The sequence below is a fragment of the Chiloscyllium plagiosum genome, unplaced genomic scaffold (assembly GCF_037043375.1).
Source record: "Chiloscyllium plagiosum isolate Xiang-an unplaced genomic scaffold, Cpla_swu_hap1 HiC_scaffold_22, whole genome shotgun sequence".
Taxonomy (NCBI): domain Eukaryota; kingdom Metazoa; phylum Chordata; class Chondrichthyes; order Orectolobiformes; family Hemiscylliidae; genus Chiloscyllium; species Chiloscyllium plagiosum.
This window is the reverse complement of record NW_028270160.1, coordinates 66705232-66731348: the sequence shown is the minus strand read 5'-3', so window position 1 is coordinate 66731348 and position 26117 is coordinate 66705232. Positions and strand designations below refer to the sequence as shown.

Below are 26117 nucleotides of genomic sequence, written 5' to 3'. Positions count from 1 at the left end.
CAGTCACTCTGACAGTATTGCAGTCTCCCTGGATCAATGGTGCTGGAAGAGCACAGCAGTTCAGGCAACATCGAGGAGCTTCAGCAAAATCGACGTTTCGGGCAAAAGCCCTTCATCAGGAATAAAGGCAGAGAGCCTGAAGCGTGGAGAGATAAGCTAGGGGAGGGTGAGGGTGGGGAGAGAGTAGCATAGAGTACAATGGGTGAGTGGGGGAGGAAATGAAGGTGATAGGTCAGGGAGGAGAGGGTGGAGTGGATAGGTGGAAAAGGAGCTAGGCAGGTCAGACAAGTCCGGACAAGTCAAGTGGACTGGAAGTTTGAAACTAGGATGAGGTGGGGGAAGGGGAAATGAGGAAGCTGTTAAAGTCCACATTGATGCCCTGGGGTTGAAGTGTTCCGAGGCGGAAGATGAGGTGTTCTTCCTCCAGGCGTCTGGTGATGAGGGAGCGACGGTGAAGGAGGCCCAGGACCTCCATGTCCTCGGCAGAGTGGGAGGGGGAGTTGAAATGTTGGGCCACAGGGAGGTGTGGTTGATTGCTACGGGTGTCTCGGAGATGTTCCCTAAAGCGCTCTGCTATGAGGCGCCCAGTCTCCCCAATGTAGAGGAGACCGCATCGGGAGCAACGGATACAATAAATGATATTAGTGGATGTGCAGGTAAAATTTTGATGGATATGGAAGGCTCCTTTAGGGCCTTGGATGGAGGTGAGGGAGGAGGTGTGGGCACAGGTTTTACAGTTCCTGCGGTGGCAGGGGAAAGTGCCAGGATGTGAGGGTGGGTCGTAGGGGGGCGTGGACCTGACCAGGTAGTCACGGAGGGAACGGTCTTTGCGGAAGGCGGAAAGGGGTGGGGAGGGAAATATATCCCTGGTGGTGGGGTCTTTTTGGAGGTGGCGGAAATGTCGGCGGATGATTTGGTTTATGCGAGGGTTGGTAGGGTGGAAGGTGAGCACCAGGGGCGTTCTGTCCTTGTTACGGTTGGAGGGGTGGGGTCTGAGGGCGGAGGTGCGGGATGTGGACGAGATGTGTTGGAGGGCACCTTTAACCACGTGGGAAGGGAAATTGCGGTCTCTAAAGAAGGAGACCATCTGGTGTGTTCTGTGGTGGAACTGGTCCTCCTGGGAGCAGATACGGCGGAGGCGGAGGAATTGGGAATACGTTGCAGTCTCCCTGGCCTAGGGCACATACAGTAGTAGAGGCAATAGCTCTATTTGGCTGTTCATTCACTGAATTGACGTTAGGCCGAAGCCAGCATAAAGATCCACCAGTAGCAGCTCAGTTCAACCAATAATTTTCCACACTCTTCTCACAAACTCTTTCAATGATGAAGGTTCTCAGCCCAGACCCAGGGTTAAAGATGTCTTCCCTGCCAAGTAAGTATTGTCAGCAGCTCCCACGTATGTGTGGGAATGGTTGGGTAAACCCTGGATTTGGCTACGCATCAGTTATGCTGGTTCTTTCATGGGTGCTATGTTTTTAGTAATTGTGGACACCCATTCAAAATAGTTGGGTGTGCGCTGAGTTCATTTGTCAAACACAGGGATGATGGTTGAAAAGTTGCGAGCATCTTTTGCAATACAAGGACTCCTGGAGGTGTTCGCCACAGACAACAAGGAATTTGAATATTTCTTCAAGTTGAACCGTATTGGGCATATAAACAAAGCTCCATACCATCCACCATGTAACAGTCTGACTAAAGAGCTTTCAGGGCAGAGTGTTGGACGTGATCTATCTGGACTTCAATAAGGCATTCGACAAGGTTCCTCATGGTAGTCTGGTTAGCAAGTTTAGATCTCATGAAATACAGGGAGAACTAGCCATTTTTTTACATTACTGGCTTAAAGGTAGAAGACAGAGGGTGTTGGTGGAGGATTGCTTTTCAGACTGGAGGCCTGTGACTGATGGTGTGCCACAAGATTGGGTGCAGGTTTACATCATTTATATAAATGATTTGGATGTGAACCTAGGAGGTAAAGTTGCTACGTTTGCAGATGACACCAAAATTGGAGGACAGCGAAGAAGGTTACCTCAGAGTACAATGGGATCTTGATCAGATGGGCAAATGAGTTGAGGAGTGGCAGATGAAGTTTAATTTAGATAAATGTGAGGTGCTACATTTTGGAAAGGCAAATCAGAGCAGGACTTATAGACTTAATGGTAAGGTTCTGGGGAGTGTTGCTGAACAAAGAAACCTTGTAGTGCGAGTTCATTGTTCCTTGAAAGTGGAATTGCAATAGATAGGATAGTGAAGAAGGCATTTGGTATGCTTTCCTTTATTAGACAGAACATTTGAGTATATGTTGCAGGTGTACAGGACATTGATTAGGCCACTGTTGGAATATTGTGTGCAATTCTGGTCTCCTTCCTATCGGAAGGTTATTGTGAAACTTGAGAGGGTTCAGAAAAGATCTACAAGGATGTTGCCAGGATTAGAGGCTATAAGGAGAGGTTGAATAGGCTGGGGATGTTTTTCCCGGAGCATCAGAGACTGAGGGGTGATCTTATAGAGATTTATAAAATCATGAGAGGCATGAGAGCAAATAGACAAAGTCTTTTCCCTGGGGGAGTCCAGAACTAGAGGGCATAGGTTAAGGGTGAGATGGAAAAATTTAAAAGGGACCTAAGGGGCAACTTTTTCACACAGAAGGTGGCTCATGTATGGAATGAGCTGCCAGAGGAAATGATGGAAGCTGGTACAATTGCAACATTTAAAAGGCACCTGGATGGGAATATGAATACGAAGGGTTTAGTGGGATATGGGCCAAGTGCTGGCAAATGGGACTAGTTTAATTTAGGATATCTGGTTGGCGTGGACGAGTTGGACTGAAGACTCTGTACACAAAGGCTTTATCCTTATATGCAAAGTGGAAACCGCTCGTCTTTTTAATATTGATCTTCCCTCCAGCATTATTGCAAAACCGATCTACAATTCTCACGTTTTCCTCCATTCCTGAATAAGAATCACTTAAAAGTGCAACATCATCAGAAAAAGTAAGGGATGAACAATGATACGCCTCCCCTTCAAATTATACCAGATCTGGTATCTTCAAGCATTCATATCAGGGGATCCAACACTATATTAAACAAAATTGGTGACAGTGTCACCTTGTTTCACTCCTCGTGCTATTTTAATTGGGGACATTCTGACAAGTATATCCCTCCACCACTATTGTATTATCAGTATAAAGATTTACTATCAATCAAATAAGCTGAAAATGTGTTGCTGGAAAAGCGCAGCAGGTCAGGCAGCATCCAAGGAGCAGGAGAATCGATGTTTCGGGCATGAGCCCTTCGTCAGGAATGAGGAAAGTGTGCCAAGCAGGCTAAGATAAAAGGTAAGGAGGAGGGACGTTGGAAATGCAATAGGTGGAAGGAGGTTAAGGTGAGGGTGATAAGGTGAGGGTGATAGGACGGAGTGGGGGTGGGCTATCACCCTCACCTTATCACTCTCACCTTAACCTCCTTCCACCTATTGCATTCCCAACGACCCTCCCCCAAGTCTCTCCTCCCTACCTTTTATCTTAGCCTACTTGGCACACTTTCCTCATTCCTGAAGAAGGGCTCATGCCCGAAGCGTCGATTCTCCTGCTCCTTGGATGCTGCCTGACCTGCTGCGCTTTTCCAGCAACACATTTTCGGCTCTGATCTCCAGAATCTGCAGTCCTCACTTTCTCCTATCAACCAAATAAGCTTGTTGTGATGCCTTAACCAGCAGCCTTGGTCCTATTGAAACAAATGCTTTTGCTCGATCAATACAAATAACAGCTAATTCTAGCCTATTCTTTTTAGCGCCTTTAATAATATTATCAAGAATTTTAACATTTGCATTACAACCTGACATTCCAGCCAAAAACCTTTTTGTCTTAAATTTAATTCTACAGCATCACTCAATCTCCTAGCTAGTATCTTTGTAAAAAATCCTAAGCAGAAGGAGTTTTATGCTAATTGGTCGCCAATTGTCTATGTCCTTAAGGCTGGCCTTATCATTAGATTTAGACATCAAAGTGGTTCTACTATTCTTCAAACATCCAGGGATAACCCCAGTTTTTATCCATAGAGTGAAAAGACTAGACAATCTAGTATCATCCTTCTTATGGAGAGACTGTAACTAATGCCATCGGGTCCTGATGTCTTTGGGTCTATTCTACTGACGACATCTTCAACTTCTTTTATACTAATTGGTTCTATCAACCGATCTTTCCTCATTATACCCTTAAAGCTGCAAACCTCACAACATTTACCTTTCCACTTGGAACAGAGAGTTTGTCTTTAAAAACCCGTTCTAATTCCTCCTTATTCAAAAGATAGGAGCTGTTTGAATGTGCTCCCATCAACTGTCTAGCCAGCTGCTATCTTCTCCATTCGTATAACGATTGCATTTTCGAAATCCAGCTTTTCTACTGAGAGATCTTCTCTGTGCTTTATTCCTACGTCTGTTAAATTTATTCTTCACCTTTAAATATTTACTCTTACCACTCCAGAGACTTTCCCCAGTATTGTGCAAAACTTTCCTTTGCAGATAATTTTCCAATTCCACTTTGAAAGCCACAATTGATCTGTCTCCATCATACGTTTGGGCAGTGCATCTAGATCCTAACCACACTGTAGAAGAAGCTTTTTGACAAATAACAGTGCTTTCTTTGCTAATCAATTTAAATAGGCCCTTAGTTTTTCTACCAACTGTTTCTCTCTATCAACTCCGTCTAGACCCCTCATAATTTTGGACATCTACACTAAATCTCCTTTCAACCTCTCTCTTCCCCAAAGAGATGTATCACAAACACTCCAGTTAATCCATGTAACTGAAGTTCCTCTTTCCTGGAATCATTCTCATAAACCAGTCCGTAGAATCCCTACAGTGCAGAAGCAGGCCATTCAGTCCATTGAGCCACAGGAACCAATCCCTGTAACCCTGCAATTCCCATTGGTTAATGCACTAGCCTACGCATCCTTCGACTATGGGAGGAAACTGGAGCACCCGGAGGAAACCCACGCAGACATGGGAGAATGTTCAAACGCCCAAAGGTGGAATTGAACCCGGGTCCCAGGCACTGTGTGGCTAAAGTGTTAAGCAATGCTGCCCTGTTCTCAACTTCCCTAATGCCTTTACATTTTTTCTAAACTGCAGAATTGGATGGCAATATTCTAGTCGAAGCTGAAACTGTAGGTGATTCAGGATTAACATGATTTGGAGATGGGGTGTACAAAGTTAAAAATCACACAACACCAGGTTATAGTCCAACAGGTTTAATTGGAAGCACACTAGCTTTCGGAGCAACGCTCCTTCATCAGGTGATTGTGGAGGGCTCGATTTTAACACAGAATTTATAGCAAAAATTTGCAGTGTGATGTAACTGAAATTATACATTGAAAAATTGATTGTGTGTTAAGCCTTACAAGATGAAAGGCTTTGAAAGGCTTAACACACAATCAATTTTTCAATGTATAATTTCAGTTACATCACACTGCAAATTTTTGCTATAAATTCTGTGTTACGATTGAGCCCTCCACAATCACTTGATGAAGGAGCATTGCTCCGAAAGCTGGTGTGCTTCCAATTAAACCTGTTGGACTATAACCAGGTGTTGTGTGATTTTTAACAGGATTAACTTAGCTTCCTTCCTCGTCAATTCTATGCCACTATTATTAAAGTCCAGGATACTGTTTAGAAGCATAAAGTCATACAACAACAAAAGAGTCCCTTTGGCCCACCATATCTATGCCAACCAATAAACACCAAACCACAATAATCAAATTTACCACACTTGGTCCATAGCCCACTATGCCTTGCTTGTCTAGATGTTTCTTAAATGTTGCAAGAGTACTTGTGTCCCCCACTCAGGCAACATGTTCCATATTTCAACCACCCTCTGAGTGAATTTTGTTTTCCTCAGAATCCCTCTAAATCACTTATTACTCATCTTAAACCTATGCCCCTTGGTCTTAGAAACAACTACAATGGGGAAAGTAATTCTCATGATCTATCTTATCAATCCCTCTCATAATTTTGTAAACCTCAATCAGATCACCCCACAGCGTCCTCTGCTCCAGGGAAAACAACACCAGCCTATCTAGTCCCTCCTTATAACTGAGAATTTCTGCCTCATGTGGTGGATCTCTGCTGCATCCTCTCCAACGCAATCATGTCTTCCCGATAATGTAGTGACCAGAAATACTTATAGTATTCTATCTGTGGCCTAACAATGTTTTATATATTTGCAACAAGACTTCCCTGCTCCTATATTTTACACCTGGTTAATGAAGACAAGCATCCCCTTTCCCTTCTTCACCATTGTGTGTCACCTCTGCTGACACCTTGGACTTCTAAGCCAAGGTCCCTTTGTCCCTCAGTACTCCTTAGGGACCTACTGTTCATTGTGTATATCCTTCCCTTATTAGACCTCCCAAAATGTATCACCTCACATTATCAGGATTAAATTCCATCTGCCATTGTGCGGCCCAATTTACTAGTTGCTTAATATCATATTGTAGCCTGAGACCATCCTCCTTACTATCAACAACATCACCAATTTTCATGTTATTGCAACGTACTAACTATATCTTCTGCTTTCATATCAAAGTCGTTAATGTTCATAACAAACAGCAAATTTCCCAGCACTGATCCCTGTGATACACCGTTGGTCACAGGCTTCCCATCAGAAAATCAACCCTCCACCATTACCCTTTGCCTCCTATTTGCAAGCCAATTTTTCATTCAGTTTTCCAATTTATCCTGTATCCTTTCGGCTCTTACCTTTTGGACTAGGCTTTCACTTGGGATCTTATGAAAGGCTTTCCTGAAGTCCATCTACTCAACAATTGCACAAATCTTATCAATATGTTTAGTTAAAAAAAAGCAATCAAATTAGTCAGACAGGATATCTCTCCAACAAATCCATGCTGACAATCTCTGATCAATCCCTCCCTTTCCAAGTGTTGATTAATCCTGTCCCACAAAGTTTTTTTTTCCCAGTAAGTTCCCGACCAATGATGTCAGGCTAACTGGCCTGTCGTTACCTGGCCTATCCCTGCTGCACCACTTGAACAAAGGAACCATGTCAGCTATCCTCCAGTTATCTGGCACTTCACCAGTGGCTAACGAAGTATTAAATGTTTCTGTCGGCGCTCCAGCAATTTCCCCTCTTAGCTCCATAGCAGCCTAGGATACACCTCATCAGCTTAATGCCTGCTAAAACATCTAAAACCTCCTCCTCCTTACATGATCTAGAACCTCACCATACCAACTGAAATCTTCAGCTAGAATGTGTTTCTCCTTTGTGAGTACAGATGAGAAATACTAATTTAAGATCTCACCCATGTCCTCTTACTCCACAATAGATTTGATCTTTAAAACACCCTTTGATCTTTAAAATGCCTCATTCTTTACCTTCTTGTTCTTAATAAACTTATAAAATACCTCGGGATTTTCCTTAACCTTGTCTGTCAAAGATATTTTGTGGTTCCTGTCTGCCTTTCAAGTTTCTTCTTTAAGCACCCCTCTACAGTATCTATACTCCTTAAGGTTCTCCTCCATTTTTAATGTGTTGTACATATGAACATGTGTTTCCTTCTTTTTCTTTATCAAACACCTGATATTTCTTACTATCCAGGATTCTCTGGATTCTCTGCCCTTGCCCTTCACTCTTAGAGGAACATGCTGGCCTTGCACACTTACTTTACTAGTTTTAAAAGACTGTTACTTTCCAAATGCCAGTAGCTACTACAAGTTTATGTTTGCCAAATCTTTTCTAATGATATTGAAATTGACCTTCCCCAAGTTTAGACAATTAACTTCTGCACTATACTTATCCCTTTCTATAATGACTCTGAAACGGACAGAGTTTTGATCATTATTGCAAAAATACTTGCCCACTAATACTTTAACCACTTGACCAGCTTCATTCCCCAGGATTAGATCTAGTACTGCCTCTTCTCGAGTAGGATATCTAGGTACTGGCACAAAAAGCTCTCCTGGATGCACTTTAAAAATTCCACCTTGCCTAACCCTTTTGCACTGCAGTGATCACTTTTCATGCTAGCACAGTTGAAATCTACTACTACAACCTAATTGCTCTCACACCTTTCACAGAATCCCTGCAGTGTGGAAATAGACCATTTGGCACACACTGATCCTCTAAAAACCATCCCACAAAGACCCACTTCCCTACCCTGTAACCTTGCATTTACCAGTGCTAATCCAACTAGCCTGCACATCGTTCGATGCCATGGACAATTTAGCTTGGCAATCCACCCAACCTGCACATCTTTGGACTGTGGAAGAAAACCCATGCAGACACTAGGAGAATATGCAAACTCCACACAGACTGGAATCTGTCTGATTCCGAGGCTGGAATCGAACTCGAACTCCTAGCACTGTAAGATAGCATGCCATTGAGCTACTGTACCACCCTTTCTGTAATTTGCCTACATAATTGCTCCTTAATTTCCTTCTGATTTTTAAACTCTGCCTAGATTATCATTTGAAAACCCTCAGAACATAGAACATAGAACATTACAGTGCAGTACAGGCCCTTCAGCATTCAAAGTTGCGCTGCCCTGTGAAACCAATCTGAAGCCCATCTAACCTAAACTATTCCATTCTTGTCCATATGCCTAATCCAATGACCATTTAAATGCCCGTAACATTTGCGAATCCACAACTGTTGCAAGCAGTGCATTCTATACCCCTACTACTCTCTGAGTAAAGAAACTACCTCTGACATCTGTCCTATATCTATCACCTCTCAATTTGAAGCTATGCACCCTCATGTTAACCATCACCATCCTAAGAAAAAGGATCTCACAGTCCACCCAATCTAACCCTCTGATTATCCTATATGTCTCAATTAAGTCAACTCTTAACCTCCTTCCCTCTAATGAAAACAGCCTCAAGTCCATCAACCTTCCGTTGTAAGACCTTCCCTCCATACCAGGCAACATCCTAGTAAATCTCTTCTGAACCCTTTCCAAAGCTTCCGCATCCTTCCTATAATGCGGTTAGCAGAATTGCAGGCAATACTCTAAGTGCGGCCTCACCAGAGTTTTGTACAGCTGCAGCATGACCTCATGGTTCTGAAACTCAATCCCTCTACCAATAAAAGCCAGCACACCATATGCCTTCTTAACAGTCCAATCAACTTGGATGGCAACTTTGAGGGATCTATTTACATGGACACTGAGATCTCTCTGCTCATCTACACTACCAAGAATCTTACATTCGCCCAGTACTCTGTATTCTTGTTACTCCTTGCAAAGTGAATCACGTCACGCTTTTTGGCATTAAACTCCATTTGCCATCTCTCAGGCCAACTCTGCAGCTTATCTATTTCCCTCTGTAACCTACAACGTCCTTCGGCACTATCACAACTGTACTTACCTTAGTATTGTCCGCAAATTTACTAAACCATCCTTCTACCTCCTCATCCAGGTCATTTATAAAAATGATGAGCAGCAGTGAACCCAAAACAGATCCTTGCAGTACATCAACTCCAGGATGAATATTTCCCATCAACCACCACTCTCTGTCTTCTTTCAGCTGGCTAATTTCTGATCCAAACTGGTAAATCACCCTCAGTCCCATGCCTCCCTATTTTGTGTAGTAGCCTACCATGGGGAACATTATCAAATGCCTTACTGAAATCCATATACACCACTTTAATAGCTTGCTCTCATCCACCTGTTTTGTCACCTTCTCAAAGAACTCAATAAGGTTTGTGAGGCATGACCTACCCTTCACAAAACCGTGTTGGTAATCCCTAATCAATGTTTTCCTATCGAGTTGATTATAAATCCTAACTCTTATAACTTTTCCAACACTTTACCCACAACTCAAGTAAGGCTCAATGGTCGACCAGGGTTGTCTCTACTCCCCTTCTTGAACAAGGGAACAGCATTTGCTATCCTCCAGTCTTCTGGTACTATTCCTTCTGTTATGACATGGGGTAAACTTTCCTGCTTAATTTAAAACCAGCAACACAGAAATGATTTATCCCATGCAGTAATCTGTGAAAATTTATGTGGCCAAGAACAATGTAAAGTAAAAATTAATAACTTTATTTCTTAAAATATAACTAACCCTTATTTTCAATTTCTTTCTCTAAACTATCTATTACCTTCCCTCTATAATACTAGTCTGATAAAGCTTCCAATTAAGATTTACAAAACAACACTTCTTATCTCAAAACCAGGCAGCTGTAGGTTCTTGTCTTCAGATCTCCCTTTGTCTTCTTTTCTCCTTGTTAGGAATTTCTGCATCACAGGTTACTGTTAGAAAAGGTAAGTTTAAGAGATTTTTTTTCAAGCAGTCTGGTACGTACTATATTTGGCAGTTCTCCTCACAATCGTTCAATTTTCCCCCGGTCTTAGACCCCAGAACATCGGATTGTGTCATTGGCTTTTAAGATTGTCAATATACTCAATTCAAACTTGATTGTAAATTGGCATCTTTTTGGGGTATACTTTAAACAGATTGGCCAAATTTGCATTTGTTTTTACTCCAGGCAACAAGCTAATCGAGTTGTTTGACCGAGTGTTGCATTGTTACCTTCTTGAAAACACTTGGTGCTATGTCTGGTAGTTCTGCAGCTTTTAATTCTTTTAAAGATACACCCACATCTTCATAACACCTCCCCCCTTAAGAAAAAAATGAACCATCATAATGAAAAGATTGCTTTTTTTTCTACCTTTTAAACACATTACCCTAACATACTGGTAACTTTCATATACATTTACCTTAATTTCTTCCCACATACTAAATGTACATAAAACATTAAATAAAGACAAATCTCATCTCAACTCTATCAGTTAAATCTGCGATAACGTGTCTGCACCTACATTGTTCTGACCCGCAACATGTATGATTTTTAAATTAAAAGTCTGTAATATCAGACTCCAATGAAATAGTCTCATATTCTTATCTTTAAAACGTTCTAAGAATGTAAGTAGATTGTGGTCAGTGTACACAATTGTCTCCAACACATTGTTCGTGACAGACACATTAAAATTATGTAAGGCCAGTACCAAACTCCTTTTCGATTGTGGAGTATTTCCTCTGGTGGTTGTTAACCTTCTTCGACAAGTAACCAACTGACAGTTCAATCCCATCCTCATTTTCCCGGAAGAAGACAGCTCCAACTCCAATGTCATGAGCATTGATGGCGACTTGAAAAGGTTTGAAAAGTTTGGTGTAGCTAAATCTGGTTTGATGGTCGATTTAAAATGGTCAAATGCCTCCTGGCATGTTCTGTCCACCAAAACTTTGTGTTCTTCTTCAGATAATCGGTTAACGGTGCCACTACATTGCTGACGTTTGGAACAAACTTCCAATAGAAACCGCAGAGTCCTAAGAATCAAAGGACCTCTTTCTTCAAATTTGGTCATGGAAATTCCTTGATAGCCTTCGTTTTTGTGTTCCATGGGGTCAACCTTCCATAACTAATGTTATGTACCAAGAACATCACCTCTGCTTTTGGCTGAATTCCGTTTTATTTAAGTTTATCACCACTTTTGCTTCTCGTAGTCATTCAAAGAGCTCTGCCAAATGTACCATGTGATCTTTCCAGGACTTACTAAAGATCACTACATCGTTCAAATAGACTGCACAGTTTGTTAACCCACCTACATCTTCATAACACTTTAGACAATGACAACATAAAAATCAAAGCCAAATGCTTGGCAATCTCTTCCCTGGCTTCCCAGAGACCCTAGGATAAATCCCATCCAGACCTAGGGATTTATCTATTTTCACACTTTCCAGAGTTTCTAACACCTCCTCCTTGTGAACCTCAATCCCATCATGTCTAGTAGCCTGTTTCTCAATATTCTTCTTGACAATATTGTCTTTTTCCAGTTTAAATACTGACGAAAATATTCATTTAGCACTTCCCCTATCTCCTCTGACTCCATGCACAATTTCCCCTTAGTATCCTTGATTGGCTCTAATCTAACTCTAGTCATTATTTTATCCCTTATATACCTATCAAAAGCTTTAGGGTTTTCCCTGATCCTATCCATCAATAACTTCTCATGTTCCCTCCTCACCCACCTTAGCTCTCTCTTTAGGTCTTTCCTGCTATTTTTCCTGCAATCACCCTAGTTGAGCCTTCACATCTCATCCTAACATAAGCCTTCTTCTTCCTCTTGACAAGAGATTCAACTTCTTTAGTAAACAACAGCTCCTGCGCTCAACAACTTCCTCCCTGTCTGACAGGTACATACTCATCAAGGACACACAGTAGCTGTTCCTTGAATAAGCTCCACATTTCTATTGTGCCCATCCCCTGCAGTTTCCTTCCCATCTTATGTATCCTAAATCTTGTCTAATTGCATTGTAATTGCCTTTCCCACAGAAGTAGCTACTGCCCTCTGGTGTATACTTTCCATCGTGAAAGTAAACATAACTGAATTGTGGTCACTATCACCATAATGCTCACCTTCCTCCAAATCTAACATCTGGCCTGGTTCATTACCCAGTATCAAATCTAATGTGGCCTCATCCCTTTTTGGCCATTCTATATATTGTGTCAGAAAATCCTCCTGCACACATTGGACAAAAACTGATCCATCTAAAGTACTTGAACTATAGTATTCTCAGTCAATATTTGGAAAGTAAAAGTCCCCTATAACAACTACTCTGTCACTCTCGCTCCAATCGAGAATCATCTTTGCTATCCTTTCCTCTAAATCTCTGGAACTATTTGGAGGCCTGTAGAAAATTACTAACGGGGTAACCCCTCCTTTCCTGTTTCTACTCTCAGCCCATGCTACCTCAGTTGACGAGTCCTCAAATGTCCTTTCTGCAGCCATAATACTGTCCTTGACTAACAATGCCACACTCCCAACTCTTTTATCATCTTCTTTGTTCTTATTGAAACATCTAAATCCTGGTACCTGCGAACCATTCCTGTCCCTGCTCTATCCAAGTTTCTGAAATAGCTAGATACCGAACCATGCTGAAGTTCACCCATCTTATTCTGGATGCTCCTGACGTTGAAATAGACACACTTCAAACTAACTTCTTGCTTGCCAGTGCCTTCTTGTGACCCTAAAAGCTTATTTTGGACCTCCCTATTCTCAACCTTCTCTATACTTGAGCTACAATTTAGGTTTCCATTCCCCTGCTGAATTAATTTAAACTTACCCGAAGAGCATAGCAAATACCTCCCCCAGGATATTGGTACCCCTCTGGTTCAGGTGAAGACCATCCTTTTTGTAGAGGTCACACCTACCCCAGAAAGAGACCCAATTAATCAGGAATCCAAAACCCTCCCTCCTGCACCATCCCTTTAGCCTCGTGTTCAACACCTCTCTCTCCCTATTCCTCACCTCGCTAGCACGAGGCACGGGCAACAAACTAGAGATAACAACTCTGTTTGTCCTCACTCTAAGCTTCCACCCTAGCTCCTTGAATTTCCCCCTCTCTCTTCCTACCTATGTCATTGGTGCCTATGTGGACAATGACTTGGGGCTGTCCCCCCTCCCACTCAAGGGATCCTGAAAACACGATCCGAGACATCATGAACCCTGATGCCTGGAAAGCAACTTGCCAATCGTGAGTCTCTCTCTTTCCCACAGAACCTCCAATCTGTCCTCCTAATTATGAAGTCTCCAGTGACCACTGCCCTTCTAAGGCAGCTTCCTTTATTACTGCAGTGATGGTTTACTGTATCAATAATGCATGCCTCCACCTCTCTTACATCCTCCCATCACACTTGAAACTGCTAAAACCTGGAATATTGAGCTACAAATCCTGCCCTTCTTTCATGTCTCTGTGATTGCAACAACAGCATATTCCCACATGCATACTCCCTCGCATTAAAATAGAAGCAACATTGCCTTCTGATCCTGAGGTGGCATGGTGGTTCAGTGGTTAACACTGCTGCCTCACAGCGCCAGGGACCTGAGGTCGATTCTGGCCTCGGGTCTGTGTGGAGTTTGCGCATTCTCCCCCTGTCTGCGTAGGTTTCCTCCAGGTACTCCGGTTTCTTCCCATAGTCCAAAGATAATCAGGTCAGGTGAATTGGCCATGCTAACTTGCCCATAGTGTTAGGTGCATTAGTCAGGGATAAAGGTAGGGAAATGAGTCTGGGTGGGCTACTCTTTGGAGGGTCAGTGTGGACTTGTTGGGGCAAAGGGCCTGTTTCCACGCTGTAGGGAATCTAATTTACCATGTGACTTATCATGCCTATGTTTCCTTCACCTGCCTGAATGTCCTGTTATGCTTCTATATTTGACTGAAAGTTGCTCCCAACTTTGCATCTACTCTGTGCTCCATCCCTCTTACCGGATTACTTTGGATTAGGCGTGGCACAGTGACTCAGTGGTTAGTGCTCCTGCCTCACAGCGCTATGGGCCTGGGTGTGATTCCACCCTTGGTGACTGTGTGGAATTTGCATGTTCTCCCTGTTTCTGCATGGGTTTCTGCTGGGTGCTCTGGTTTCTTCCCACAGTCAAAAGTTTAGGTGGATTGCCCATGCTAAATTGAGCTGTAGTGTTCAGTGGTGTGCTGGCTGGATGGATTTGCCATGGAAAATGCAGAGTTACAGAAATAGAGTAGGGGTCTGGGTCTGGAAAGGATGCTTTTGGAGGCCTGTGTAGAATCAATGAGCTGAATAGCCTCTTTGCACACTGTAGGATGTCTATGGCTTTAAAATCTTCCCAGCAACATGAGCAAATCTGCTAGCAAGGATGCTGGACTCATGCTAGTTCACATTCAACCTGCCCAGCATGTACATGTCGCACTTACCCCAGATACATGTTAAAATCTAAAATCCTCCTCTATACATTATCCCATTAGCAACACGTTGATCTGACCTACCTTCCTATTCTTATACTCAGTAACACGTGGCACTTGTAGTAATCCAGACCTTAGCAGTCATCCTCTTTAATCTGGTATATAGCTCCCTAAATTCCTATTACAGTACCTCATTTGTTTTTTTATCCATGTCATTGGTAACAACATGTACCATGACTGCTGGCTGGTCACTCTCTCCCTTCATAATGCTCTTTAACTACTCTAAGACATCCTTGACCTTGCCACCACGGAGGCAACATACCATTTGCTGCCACAGAACTGCCTGTCAGTTCCCCTTACAATCAAGGCCTCTATCACTCTATAAGTCTTCTCCCCCACCAAGGTGCAGCAGAGCTAACCATGGTGTCACAAACTTCACTGTTGCTGCTTTCCCCTGAGAGGCCAACACCTCTAACAGTATTCCAAACGGTATATCTGTTTGAGAGACAATGGTCATAGGGAACTCCTGCAGTGCCTGCCCATGTTTCCTGGCCTTGCTGATTGTTACCCAATGCTTTTCTGTCTGTGTCACCCTTACTTGTGATTAGATTAGATTACTTACAGTGTGGAAACAGGCCCTTCGGCCCAACAAGTCCACACCGACCCGCCGAAGCGTAACCCACCCAGACCCATTCCGCTACCTTTACCCCTTCACCTAACACTATGGGCAATGTAGCATGGCCAATTTGCCTAACCTGCACATTTTTTGGATTGTGGGAGGAAACCGAAGCACCCGGAGGAAACCCACGCAGACACGGGGAGAATGTGCAAACTCCACACAGTCAGTCGCCTGAGGCGGAAATTGAACCCAGGTCTCTGGCACTGTGAGGCAACAGTGCTAACCACTGTGCCACCGTGCCGCCCACCTGTGATGTGATTAACTCACTAAACATACTATCCACAACATTTTCAGCCTCATGGATGCTCCGTAGTGAGTCCATCTGCAGCTCTAACCACTCCACGTGGTCAATCAGGTGCTGTAACTGAACACACTACCTGCATACATGGTCACCATAGAGACTGGAAGTGTCCCCAGTTTCACACATATTGCAGAAGAAGCATTCCATGGGGCCAAGTTCTCCTGCCATTATGTTCCGTGCCATTTATCTAATCAGATTTCCCATATTCTTTTTTCCTATTGCTAACAAACTACGAACCACAAAAATAAGGACTTCACACTTGATACCCCTCCCAGTATTCTCTCAGTCCCTAAAGCTGGTTGCCAAGCAAACAATCACTTCACTGTTTCCCTGTGCCATCACTGCCAATTGTTTTTTCCTGTTCAGAATGAAGCTTTTAAATTTTTATCAGACCTCCCCCTATTGGGACCGCTCCAAGACTCTGCTTCCTGGTGAGTAGACCTCACAGACCTTGCAGTTTTTCATCCAACTTTAATCACCCAATCAGCTGCTTCATCTTACCCTGCATCATATTTTGAATCCTGATGTCTCCTTCAAAGCTCTTCCTCTGGATTCAGTGAAGATTCGCTATGCTCCTCTCCATTAGACTCAATTTTGCCAATTTTGTTGCCCACTCTCTTCACCTGTTTGTACTTCTTTGTAGCATCCTTGTCCTCCTCACAACCTATATTGCGACAACTTTATAGCATTTGCTGACTTTTCTAATCCATTAATACAGACCGTAAATAGCTGGGCCCCATCATTGATCATAGCGGTCAACTTGAGATTGCCCCATTTATCTGTCTGTTAACTGATTTTCTATCCCTGCTAATATATCGCCCTCAACTCCATGAATCTTTACATTGCCTTTTGTGTGGTATCTATTGAATTTCTTTTCAAAGTCCAGGTATCTGCTAATTCTGCTCTATCTATCCCATTGGTTGTATCCTCAAAAAAAATTTATAAATTTGTCAAACATGATTTCTCTTTTGTAAAATCATTTTGACTTTGTCTGGTTATACTATGATTTTCTAACAAATGTATTGTTAAGACTTCTTTCATAACAGATTCCAGCACTAGCATGACTGTGGTCTAAAATCTCACAACATCAGATTATAGTCCAACCAGTTTATTTGAAAACGTGATCTTTCGGAGCTCTGCTCTGTCCTCAAGCGTGGTACGAGAGCAGGAAGGAAAATTGACATGGAATTTATAAGCAGAAAGGTCCGAAAGCTCACATCGTGTGATTTTTGACCTTGTCCAATCCAGTCCAACACTGGCTCCTCCACAACATAGCATGACTGATGTCAGGCTAACTAGCCTGTAGCTCCCTGCTTTCTTTCTCCCTGCTTTCTGGAATAGTGAAATTACATTTACTAATTTCCAATCTGTGGGACCATTCCAGAATTAAGGGAATTTCTGAAAATCATAGCCAGAGCTACCACTTTTAAAATCTGGGACCTTAAGCCACCAAGTTCTGGAGTTTTGTTGTATTGTAGTTCGTTAAGTTTTTGCCAGTACTATTTCCCTGCCAATATTATTTTCCTCTTTTTAAAACATATCTAGTGTAATTCTCTATTTCTGGTATAGAACATAGAATATTACAGCGCAGTACAGGTCCTTCAGCCCTCGATGACCTGTGAAACCTATCTGAAGCCCATCTAACCTATACTATTCCATTCTTGTCCAGATGCCTGCGCAATGGCCATTTAAATGCCCTTAGATTTGGTGAGTCTACTACAGTTGCAGGCAGTGCACTCCACGCCCCTGAGCAAAGAAACTACCTCTGACATCTCTCCTTTATCTATTACCCCTCAATTTAAATCTATGGTCCCTTGTGCTAACCATCGCCATCTGAGGAAAAAGGCTCTCAAATCCAACCTATCTAACCCTCTGATTATCTTAGCTGTCTCAATTAAGTCAACTCTCAACCATTTTCTCTCTAACAAAAACAGCCTCAAGCCCATCAATCTTTCCTTGTAAGACCTTCCCTCCATAACAGGCAACATCCTAGTAAATCTCCTCTGAACCCTTTCCAAAGCTTTCACATCCTTCCTATAATGCGGTGACCAGAACTGCAGGCAACACTCCAAGTGCAGCCTCACCAGAGTTTTGTACAGCTGCGGCATGACTTCATGGTTCTGAAACTCAATCCTTCTACCAATAAACATGAACACACCATATGCCTTCTTAGCAACCCCTATCAACCTGGGTGGCAACTTTGAGGAATCTATTTACATGGACACCGAGATCTCTCTGCTCACCTACACTACCAAGAATCTTACCATTTGCCCAGTACTCTGCATTCCTGTTACTTCTTCCAAAGTGAATCACCTCAAGTTTTCTGCATTAAACTCCATTTGCCACATCTCAGCCCAGCTCTGCAGCCCAGCCCCCTCTGCCACCTACAACATCCTTCATCACTATCCACAACTCTACATACCTTACTGTCATCTGCAAATTTACTAAACCATCCTTCTACGCCCTCATCCAGGTAATTTATAAAACTGACAAGCAGCAGTGGACCCAAAACTGATCCTTGTAGTATACCACTAGAAAGTGAACTCCAGGATGAATATTTCCCATCAACCACCACCCTCTATCTTCTTTCAGCTCACCAATTTCTGATCCAAACTGCCAAACCACCCTCAATCCCATGCTTCCGTATTTTCTGCAGTAGCCTACATTGGGGAACCTTATTAAATACCGAAGTGAAATCCATATACTGTACAGCACATCAACTGCTTTGCCCTCATCCACCTGCTTGGTCACCCTCTCAAAGAACTCAATAAGATTTGTGAGGCATGACCTACCCTTCACAAAACTGTGCTGACTATTCTTAATCAACTTTTTCCTATCAAGATGATGATAGGAACCTTTTCCAACACTTTACCCACAACCGAAGTAAGGCTCACTGGTCTATAATTACCAGAGATGTCTCTACTTCCCTTCTTGAACAAGGGAACAGCATTTACTATCTTCCAGTCTTCTGGCAGTATTCCTCTAGGCATAAAGATCAAAGCCAAAGGCTTGGCAATCTCCTCCCCCGCTTACCAGACTATCCTAGGATAAATCCCATCCCTATTTTTAAACTTAGATGATGGCGTATTCTGCTAAAAGACACAAAATGTTTGTAGAGTGGCAAATACAAGGTGCAATTGTTTGCAATTCTTCAGTGCTGTATCCAAGGTGGATTAGAAGACTATGGTAGTGACTTCTACTGTCACTCACCATCCTCGGAACTGATTGTAACAATGTATCTATTTTAAGGGTTACCAGGCCTTAATATCTCGTCTTTATTATTTTATTGTTTATCCAATGCCTGAATGTTCCACTTTGTGATGTTAAAATCACACAACACCAGGTTATAGTCCAACAGGTTTAATTGGAAGCACTAGCTTTCGCAGCACCTGATGAAGGAGTGTTGCTCCGAAAGCTAGTGCTTCCAATTAAACCTGTTGGACTATAACCTGGTGTTGTGTGATTTTTAACTTTGTACACCCCAGTCCAACACTGGCACCTCCAAATCATGACCACTTTGTGATGATGGTGTACACAGATTGAATTACCTAACCATGCCCTGTCCTTGATGTGTGCTGTGTCCATCTCCTCCTTTGACTAATTATATCAGATTTTTTTTATCGTTTTAGCATATATTAGGGCACAGCTCCAGGGTGGGAGGGTCTTGAAGCCAGACCCTCCAGCTCAGAGGCAGGAGTCTTGCGACCTTTACTGTGTCTGTACCTGAGGGTGGAAGAGCCGGCCCCCTTACCTAACTGCCTATCCCCCACTCTCTGACGAATTGATTTGGAGATGCCGGTGTTGGACTGGGGTGTACAAAGTTAAAAATCACACAACACCAGGTTATAGTCCAACAGGTTTAATTGGAAGCACACTAGCTTTTGGAGCGACGCTACTTCATCAGGTGATTCATTGACGAATTGCACGCTATCCCTTTAAGGGAGCATCACGTGACTGAGTAGGTCCCTTTAATTGGATCACGTGAGTGCTCGAGGCTGCGTGAGAGAAGAAGACGAGGAGGAGGAGGAGGGATGGTGAGTGACTGAAGGAAGCAGTTACCGCGGCCCGGGACGCTTTCACGGCAGGCCGATGTCTTGTTGCGGCCTCCACACGCTCTTCCCTTGGGCCTGGTTCAAAAAGGGACTGCGGCCTCCCTCCCTCCCTCCCGGGCCCAGGGGAAGGGCTGTTGGGTCGGGAGGTCAGGGTCCGGGCGGTCCCTGCCCATTGATCCTGGTTCCCGGGTATTAGGAAAGTGGCTGCCCCTTGTATTGTCCAAGTTTGAGGGCCAGGTTCCTGATCGTCCTCATGTGCCTTTTAAAGAATGGCCTCAGGATCGTGCCAGAGTGGCGCTGACCCACCGCTCGCTTTGGGACGGTTAGAAGCTCCAGAACCACCGGGGGACATGGCAGCAGGGGCACCATCCCATATACCTGGACCCTTGTCACTGTAACTGGACCACTTGCTGCACCAACAGAGTAGTGGATAGTTAATTGTTAATCACATTGTTCCGAACCTGATTCGCCTTTAGCTGGATACAGCTGGCAGCTTTCCTTTATGTAAGGAAGTCTGTTTGATTAATACAAACATTATGGTTTACAAAGTTGCAATTAAAGTTTGAGACAAAAACAGAAATTACTGGTAAAGGTCAGCATGTCTGGCAGCATTAATGGAGAGAAATCAGAGTTCATGTTTTGGGGCCAGTGACCCTTCCTGGAACTATGATTAAAGCATCTGAGTTTGAAATCCAACAACAAGCACTGCAATAACACTATATACAATGTGTGGTAGGAGATTCCCTAGGTTGGATCAGTGTGAAGCTCAGAACATGTTCTTTGACATATAGTAGATGGTAGGGAAAGACTTAAGGATAATGTTAACAAGTGAATTGTTAGAGTAGAATAGAAGTAAATGAGATAGCATTGATAAGATCCTGAAAAGTAGTGGAAGAGCTGGAAATGTCAGATTTCTGCCTTAGGAAGAAACTTGTGTGCAGTGAGGAAGAGGTAGCGTGGGGTTGTCTTTACAAAAATCACATGATAATCTCTTCTGTATTCATTCATGGGACAAGCATGTCATTGGCTAGATTATTGTTTATTGTCCATCTGGAATGGCCCAGAGTCAACTACATTGAAGTGGGTCTGGAGTCATGTGTAGATTATCAGGGAACCAGACTTTATTCCTGACAAAGGTTTCGTGGTCATCATTAAATTATTACTTTCAGATTTTTATTGAATTGAATTTAGATCTCCAGAACATTACCCATGTTTCCGGATTAATAATCTAGCGATAGTGTCGCTAGAGTCATAGAGATTTACAGCATAGAAATAGACCCTTCGTCCAACCCATCCATGCTGACCAGATATCCCAACCCAATCTAGTCCCACCTGCTAGCACCTGGCCCATATCCCTCCAAACCCTTCCTATTCATATACCCATCCAAATGCCTCTTAAATGTTGCAATTGTACCAGCCTCCACCACTTCCTTTGGCAGCTCCTTTCCTTTACGTACTACTCTGTGTGAAAAAGTTGCCCTGTAGGTCTCTTATCTTTCCCCTCTTACCTTAAACTTATGCCCTCTAGTTCTGGACTCCCCGACCCCAGGGAGAAGACTTTGTCTATTTACCCTATCCATGCCCCTCGTAATTTTGTAACCTCTATAAGGTCATCCCTCAGCCTCTGACGCTCCAGGAAAAACAGCCCCAGCTTGTTCAGCCTCTCCCTATAGCTCAAACCTTCCAACCCTGGCAACATCCTTGTAAATCTTTTCTGAACCCTTTCAAGTTTCATAATATCTTTCCAATAGGAAGGAAACCAGAATTGCACGCAATATTCCAACAATGGCCTAACCAATGTCCTGTACAGATGCAACATGACCTTCCAACTCCTCTACTCAGTACTCTGACCAATAAAGGAAAGTATACCAAATGATGCCTTCACTATCCTATCTACCTGCAACTCCACTTTCAAGGAGCTATGATCTTGCACTCCAACGTCTCTGTTCAGCAACACTCCCTCGGACCTTACCATTAAGTGTATAAGTCTTGCTAAGATTTGCTTTCCCAAAATGCAGAACCTTGCATTTATCTGAATTAAACTCCATCTGCCCCTTCTTAGTCCATTGGCCCATCTGGTCAAGATCCTGTTGTAATCTGAGGTAATGCGCACGCATAAGGGTGTGTGTGTGTGTGTGTGTATGTGTAGAAATTTATTAAAAACGTGAATAGTTTCAGAAGACTAGTGAACAGCTTAAATAATTTCACTTGGCTTAAAATTGTGGTAGAAGAGGCAATGGAATTATTTTTCAAAAATGTGATTGAAAACATCTTGAAACTAAAATTGTAAGGATTAATCCACATAAAATACTGAAAAAAAGGCTGCATTTGACCAGCCTTAGTGAATTCTTCACTGAATGCAAAGTCAAGACTAATGTAGTACAAGCAATTTATTTAGCTATTTTGACATGCCTTTGAGGTATTTCTCATAGACTTGATACCGAAGTGCAGTTGGGGGACAAATTAAATGGATAGTAACCAGTCTGCAAAGCAGAAGACAGGAATAAAGGTATTACACAAACAGGCAAAAAATGGGAAATGGTGTTTCCACAATGCTCAGTGAATGAAACAAAAACTGAAATTGCTAGAAAAGGCCTAGCAGCTCTGGCAGCATGCATGGAGAGAAACCAGAGTTAAGAATTTTAGAACTATAAGAATGTGTTTTGAAGAATGGTCACTGGACCTGAATGTTAACTCTGTGTTCTGTCTATTGGTGCTGCCAGAGCTGCTGGGTTTCTCTAAGAATTTTTGTTTTTGTTTTTTTTAATACTCTTTTATTTCTAGAGGTAAATAATATCAAAGCTGTTGACGTTATTTTTAAATTTTTGTAGAAATGGGGATAGCGATGCTGCCCTGCCTAACATTCAATGCTGACTCCAATGCTTTTATATGTGATCTTTAAGTAAGAAATGTTTCACATACAGACTCCAATAGTAAGGGAACCAAAATCAGCTGCTCAGATGATGAGGGAGGTTCAGATTATAATGAAACAAACTTAAGGCTGTTTTCATTTGAGAGAAGGTTGAAAGTTGACTTAATTGAGACATATAAGGGTTAGACTGGGTGGACTGAGAGCCTTTTTTTCTTGGTGATGGCTAGCATGAGGGGGCATAGATTTAAATTGAGGAGTGATAGATAAAGGATAGATGTCAGAGGTAGTTTGTTTACTCAGAAGTTCGGGCATGGAACAGTAGTAGACTCACCAATTTTAAGGGCATTTAAATGGTCATTGGAGAAACATATGGATGAAAATGGAATAGTATAGGATAGATAGGCTTCAGATCGATTCCACAGGTCGGCACAAAATCGAGGGCAGAAGGGCCTGTACTGCGCTGTAATGGTCTATGTCCCATGTTCTATGTACTTATGTCCTTTAGGTAGGAAATCTGTCGACCTTGTGTGGTCAGGTCTTTGTATGACTCCATTCACTGCAATATGGTTTGCTCTTTAACTGTCCCATGGGCAGTTAGGAATGGACAAAAAAATGAAGATCTAGTCAGCAACATCCATACAAACAGACAAAAATGTAAATGAGTAGCGAGGCAGTGTGAACATATATCTGGGACGTGGTGATGTATGCTGAGGGGAGTAAGGCAAGGCTAGCTACTTGGTGAGTTTTTTGTGTCAAGGTTTGCTAAAACTAAAATCTGACGGCCTGCGGTGCGGGTGTCCAGAACTAGAGGGCATAGGTTTGGGGTGAGAGCGGAAAGATATAAATGAGATCTAAGGGGCAGCTTTTTTACAGAAGGTGGTACATATATGGAATGAGCTGCCAGAGTAAGTGATGGAGGCAGATACAATTGCAGCATTTAAAAGGCATCTGGATGGAATATGAATAGGAAGAGTTTGGTGGGATATGGGCCAAGTGCTGGCAATTGGGACTAGATTAGGTTAGGATATCAGGTCGACATGGACACTTGGACCAAAGGGTCTGTTTCCATGCTGTACATGTCTGACTCTAAGTAGTGATTGTGGAAGCAACAGTGTGAGAGAAAATTAAGGGGTACTGGAAAGGCTAGTTATATATGGGTAGATAGGTTACCTGGGTCTGCATGTGCCTAGATTCTTGAAGATAGCAGGCCATATTGAGAGAGCAGTATGCAAAGCCTACAAGATATTGGGCTTCATAAATAGACATATTGATTACAAACCTAGATGATTGTGATGCCATCAATGTTGTTTATTTGCTCTCAAAAGCACTTTGATAGGGTTACCATAATACTCTAAAGAATAAACCTAGAGGATGTGGAGTCCAGGGCAAGTGGAAGAACCGTTGGCTCGCTGACTGCAGTACAGAAGGTGGGAAGGAGTGTTCCACTAGCACTAGTACAATGACCTTGCTGTTCATTATTTACATCAACTGTTTAGATTTGAAGTCAAAAACACTAATTTCTCAATTAGTACTGAGGATAATTGCAACAAATTGCAGGAGGACATTAGTAAACGTTTAGAATAGGTAAATACTTGACAAAATCAAGTTTAACACTGGTTAAGCATGAAGTAGGTGAAATGTAGGTGAAAGTGAGGACTGCAAATGCTGGAGGTTAGAATTGAGAGTGTGATGCTGGAAAAGCACAGCAGGTCAGGCAGTATCCGAGGAGCAGGAAAATCGATGTTTCGGGCAAAAGCTGCTGTTGAAGGGCATTTGCCCGAAACGTCGATTCTCCTGCACCTTGGATGCTGCTTGACCTGTTGTGCTTTTCCAGCACCCCACACTCAACCCAGATTACTTAAAATGTACTAGCCAAGGTTGGGAAGAGGAACAAAAGGTTAAAATACTCCAGTCATAAAGTCATACATGCCGACCAGATTTCCTGAACTGAACTGGTCCTGTTTTCCTGTGTTTGGCCCATATCCCCTCTAACCTTTCCAATCTGTGTATCTGTCCAAATGTCTTTTACATGTTGTAATTATATTTGCCTCTACCACATCCTCTGGCAGCTCATTCCACATACGCATGAAATAGTTGCCTCTCGGATTCCTTTTAAATCTTTTCCCTCACACCTTAAACCTATGCCGTCTAATTTAGACACTCCTACCCTGAGGAATAGGCCTCGGCTATTCACCTTATGTCCCTCATGAATTTATAAACCTCCATAAGGTTACCCGCCTCAGCCTGCTGCACTCCAGGATAAAAGTCCTTCAGCCTATCTGTCCACTGTTTATACTCAAATCCTCTGTCTTGGTAACATCCTTGTAAATCTTTTTTGCATCCTTTCCAGCTTAATAAGATCCTTCCTGTAACAGGGTGACCAGAATTGTATGCAGTACTCCAAATGTGGCCTTACTAATGTCTTTTACAGCCGTAACATGACGTCCCAACTCCTGTACTCAATGCACTGAAGGCACATTGAGTACCAAACGCAGCCTTCACCACCCTGTCTACCTGAGATGCCACTTTCAAGGAACTATGTACCTGCACTCCCCAGGACCCTACAATTAACTGTGTAAGTCCTGCCTTGGTTTGTCTTACTAAAATGCGACACTTGCATTTATCTAAATTAATCTCCATCTGCCCATTAACCCAGTTGAAGAAGATCCCATTGTAATCTTAGATAATCTTTGTAGACAACTATACCACCAATTTTACTGTCACTGCAAACTTACTAACCATGCCTCTTATATTCTCGTCCAAATTGTTTATATTAGTGGTGAATAACAGTGGACCCAGTGCTGATCCTTGTGGCACATTGCTAGTCACAAGCCTTCAGTTTCAAAAACAACCCTTACCATCACCTTCTGTTTTCTACCAACAAGCCAATTTGTATCCCATTGGCTAGCTCTCCCTAGTTCCCATATGATCTAACTTTACTAGCTCACTTTACTCATAATCAAGTTAGTGAGACATGATTTCCTATGCACAGAGCCATGCTGACTATCCCAAATCAATCCTTGACCTTTCAATTGCAAGTAGTTTCTCAGTCTCTCCTCCAACAAATTGCCCACCACTGGCATCAGGCTTTTCCTTGTAGCCTTTCTTAAATCCCTAAATGTTTCACCAAAGGTTAGCAAGGCTATTTAAATATAACCGATAAAGCACTGTGAATTCTTTATAGAGGGGTATAATTGAAAAGTAAGGAAGTGATGCTAAATCTGTACTGAACCTTGGTTAGACTGCGCTGAGGCTACTGTATGCAGTTCTGAATATTATGCTTTTAGCAAAGGCTGTAGAGAACAATGTGCAGAGAAGATTTATAAGGATGGTGCCAGAAATCTGAGAGACCTTGAAATTTATGGAAGGTTCCGATTGATCGGATATATAATGTTTATTCTTGTGGGAAACTTCTAAAAGAATACAGTGTTGTGCAACAGGGCAACATAGCACAGAACAAAAGGGGCAGAAGTGACATAGATA

The 26117-nt window shown here is 42.7% G+C and overlaps 1 protein-coding gene across 1 annotated transcript in view; it reads left to right on the top strand.

Moving 5' to 3' along the window:
• The first annotated feature begins 19612 nt into the window (after positions 1–19612).
• Positions 19613–26117, top strand: part of vps26a (VPS26, retromer complex component A) — a 74687-nt gene continuing 68182 nt past the window's right edge. Inside the window, exon 1 of the mRNA XM_043683142.2 lies at positions 19613–19744. Within this exon, the coding sequence (XP_043539077.1) occupies positions 19742–19744 (3 nt within the window). The 5' untranslated portion in view covers positions 19613–19741. The remainder of the gene's footprint in view (positions 19745–26117) is intronic.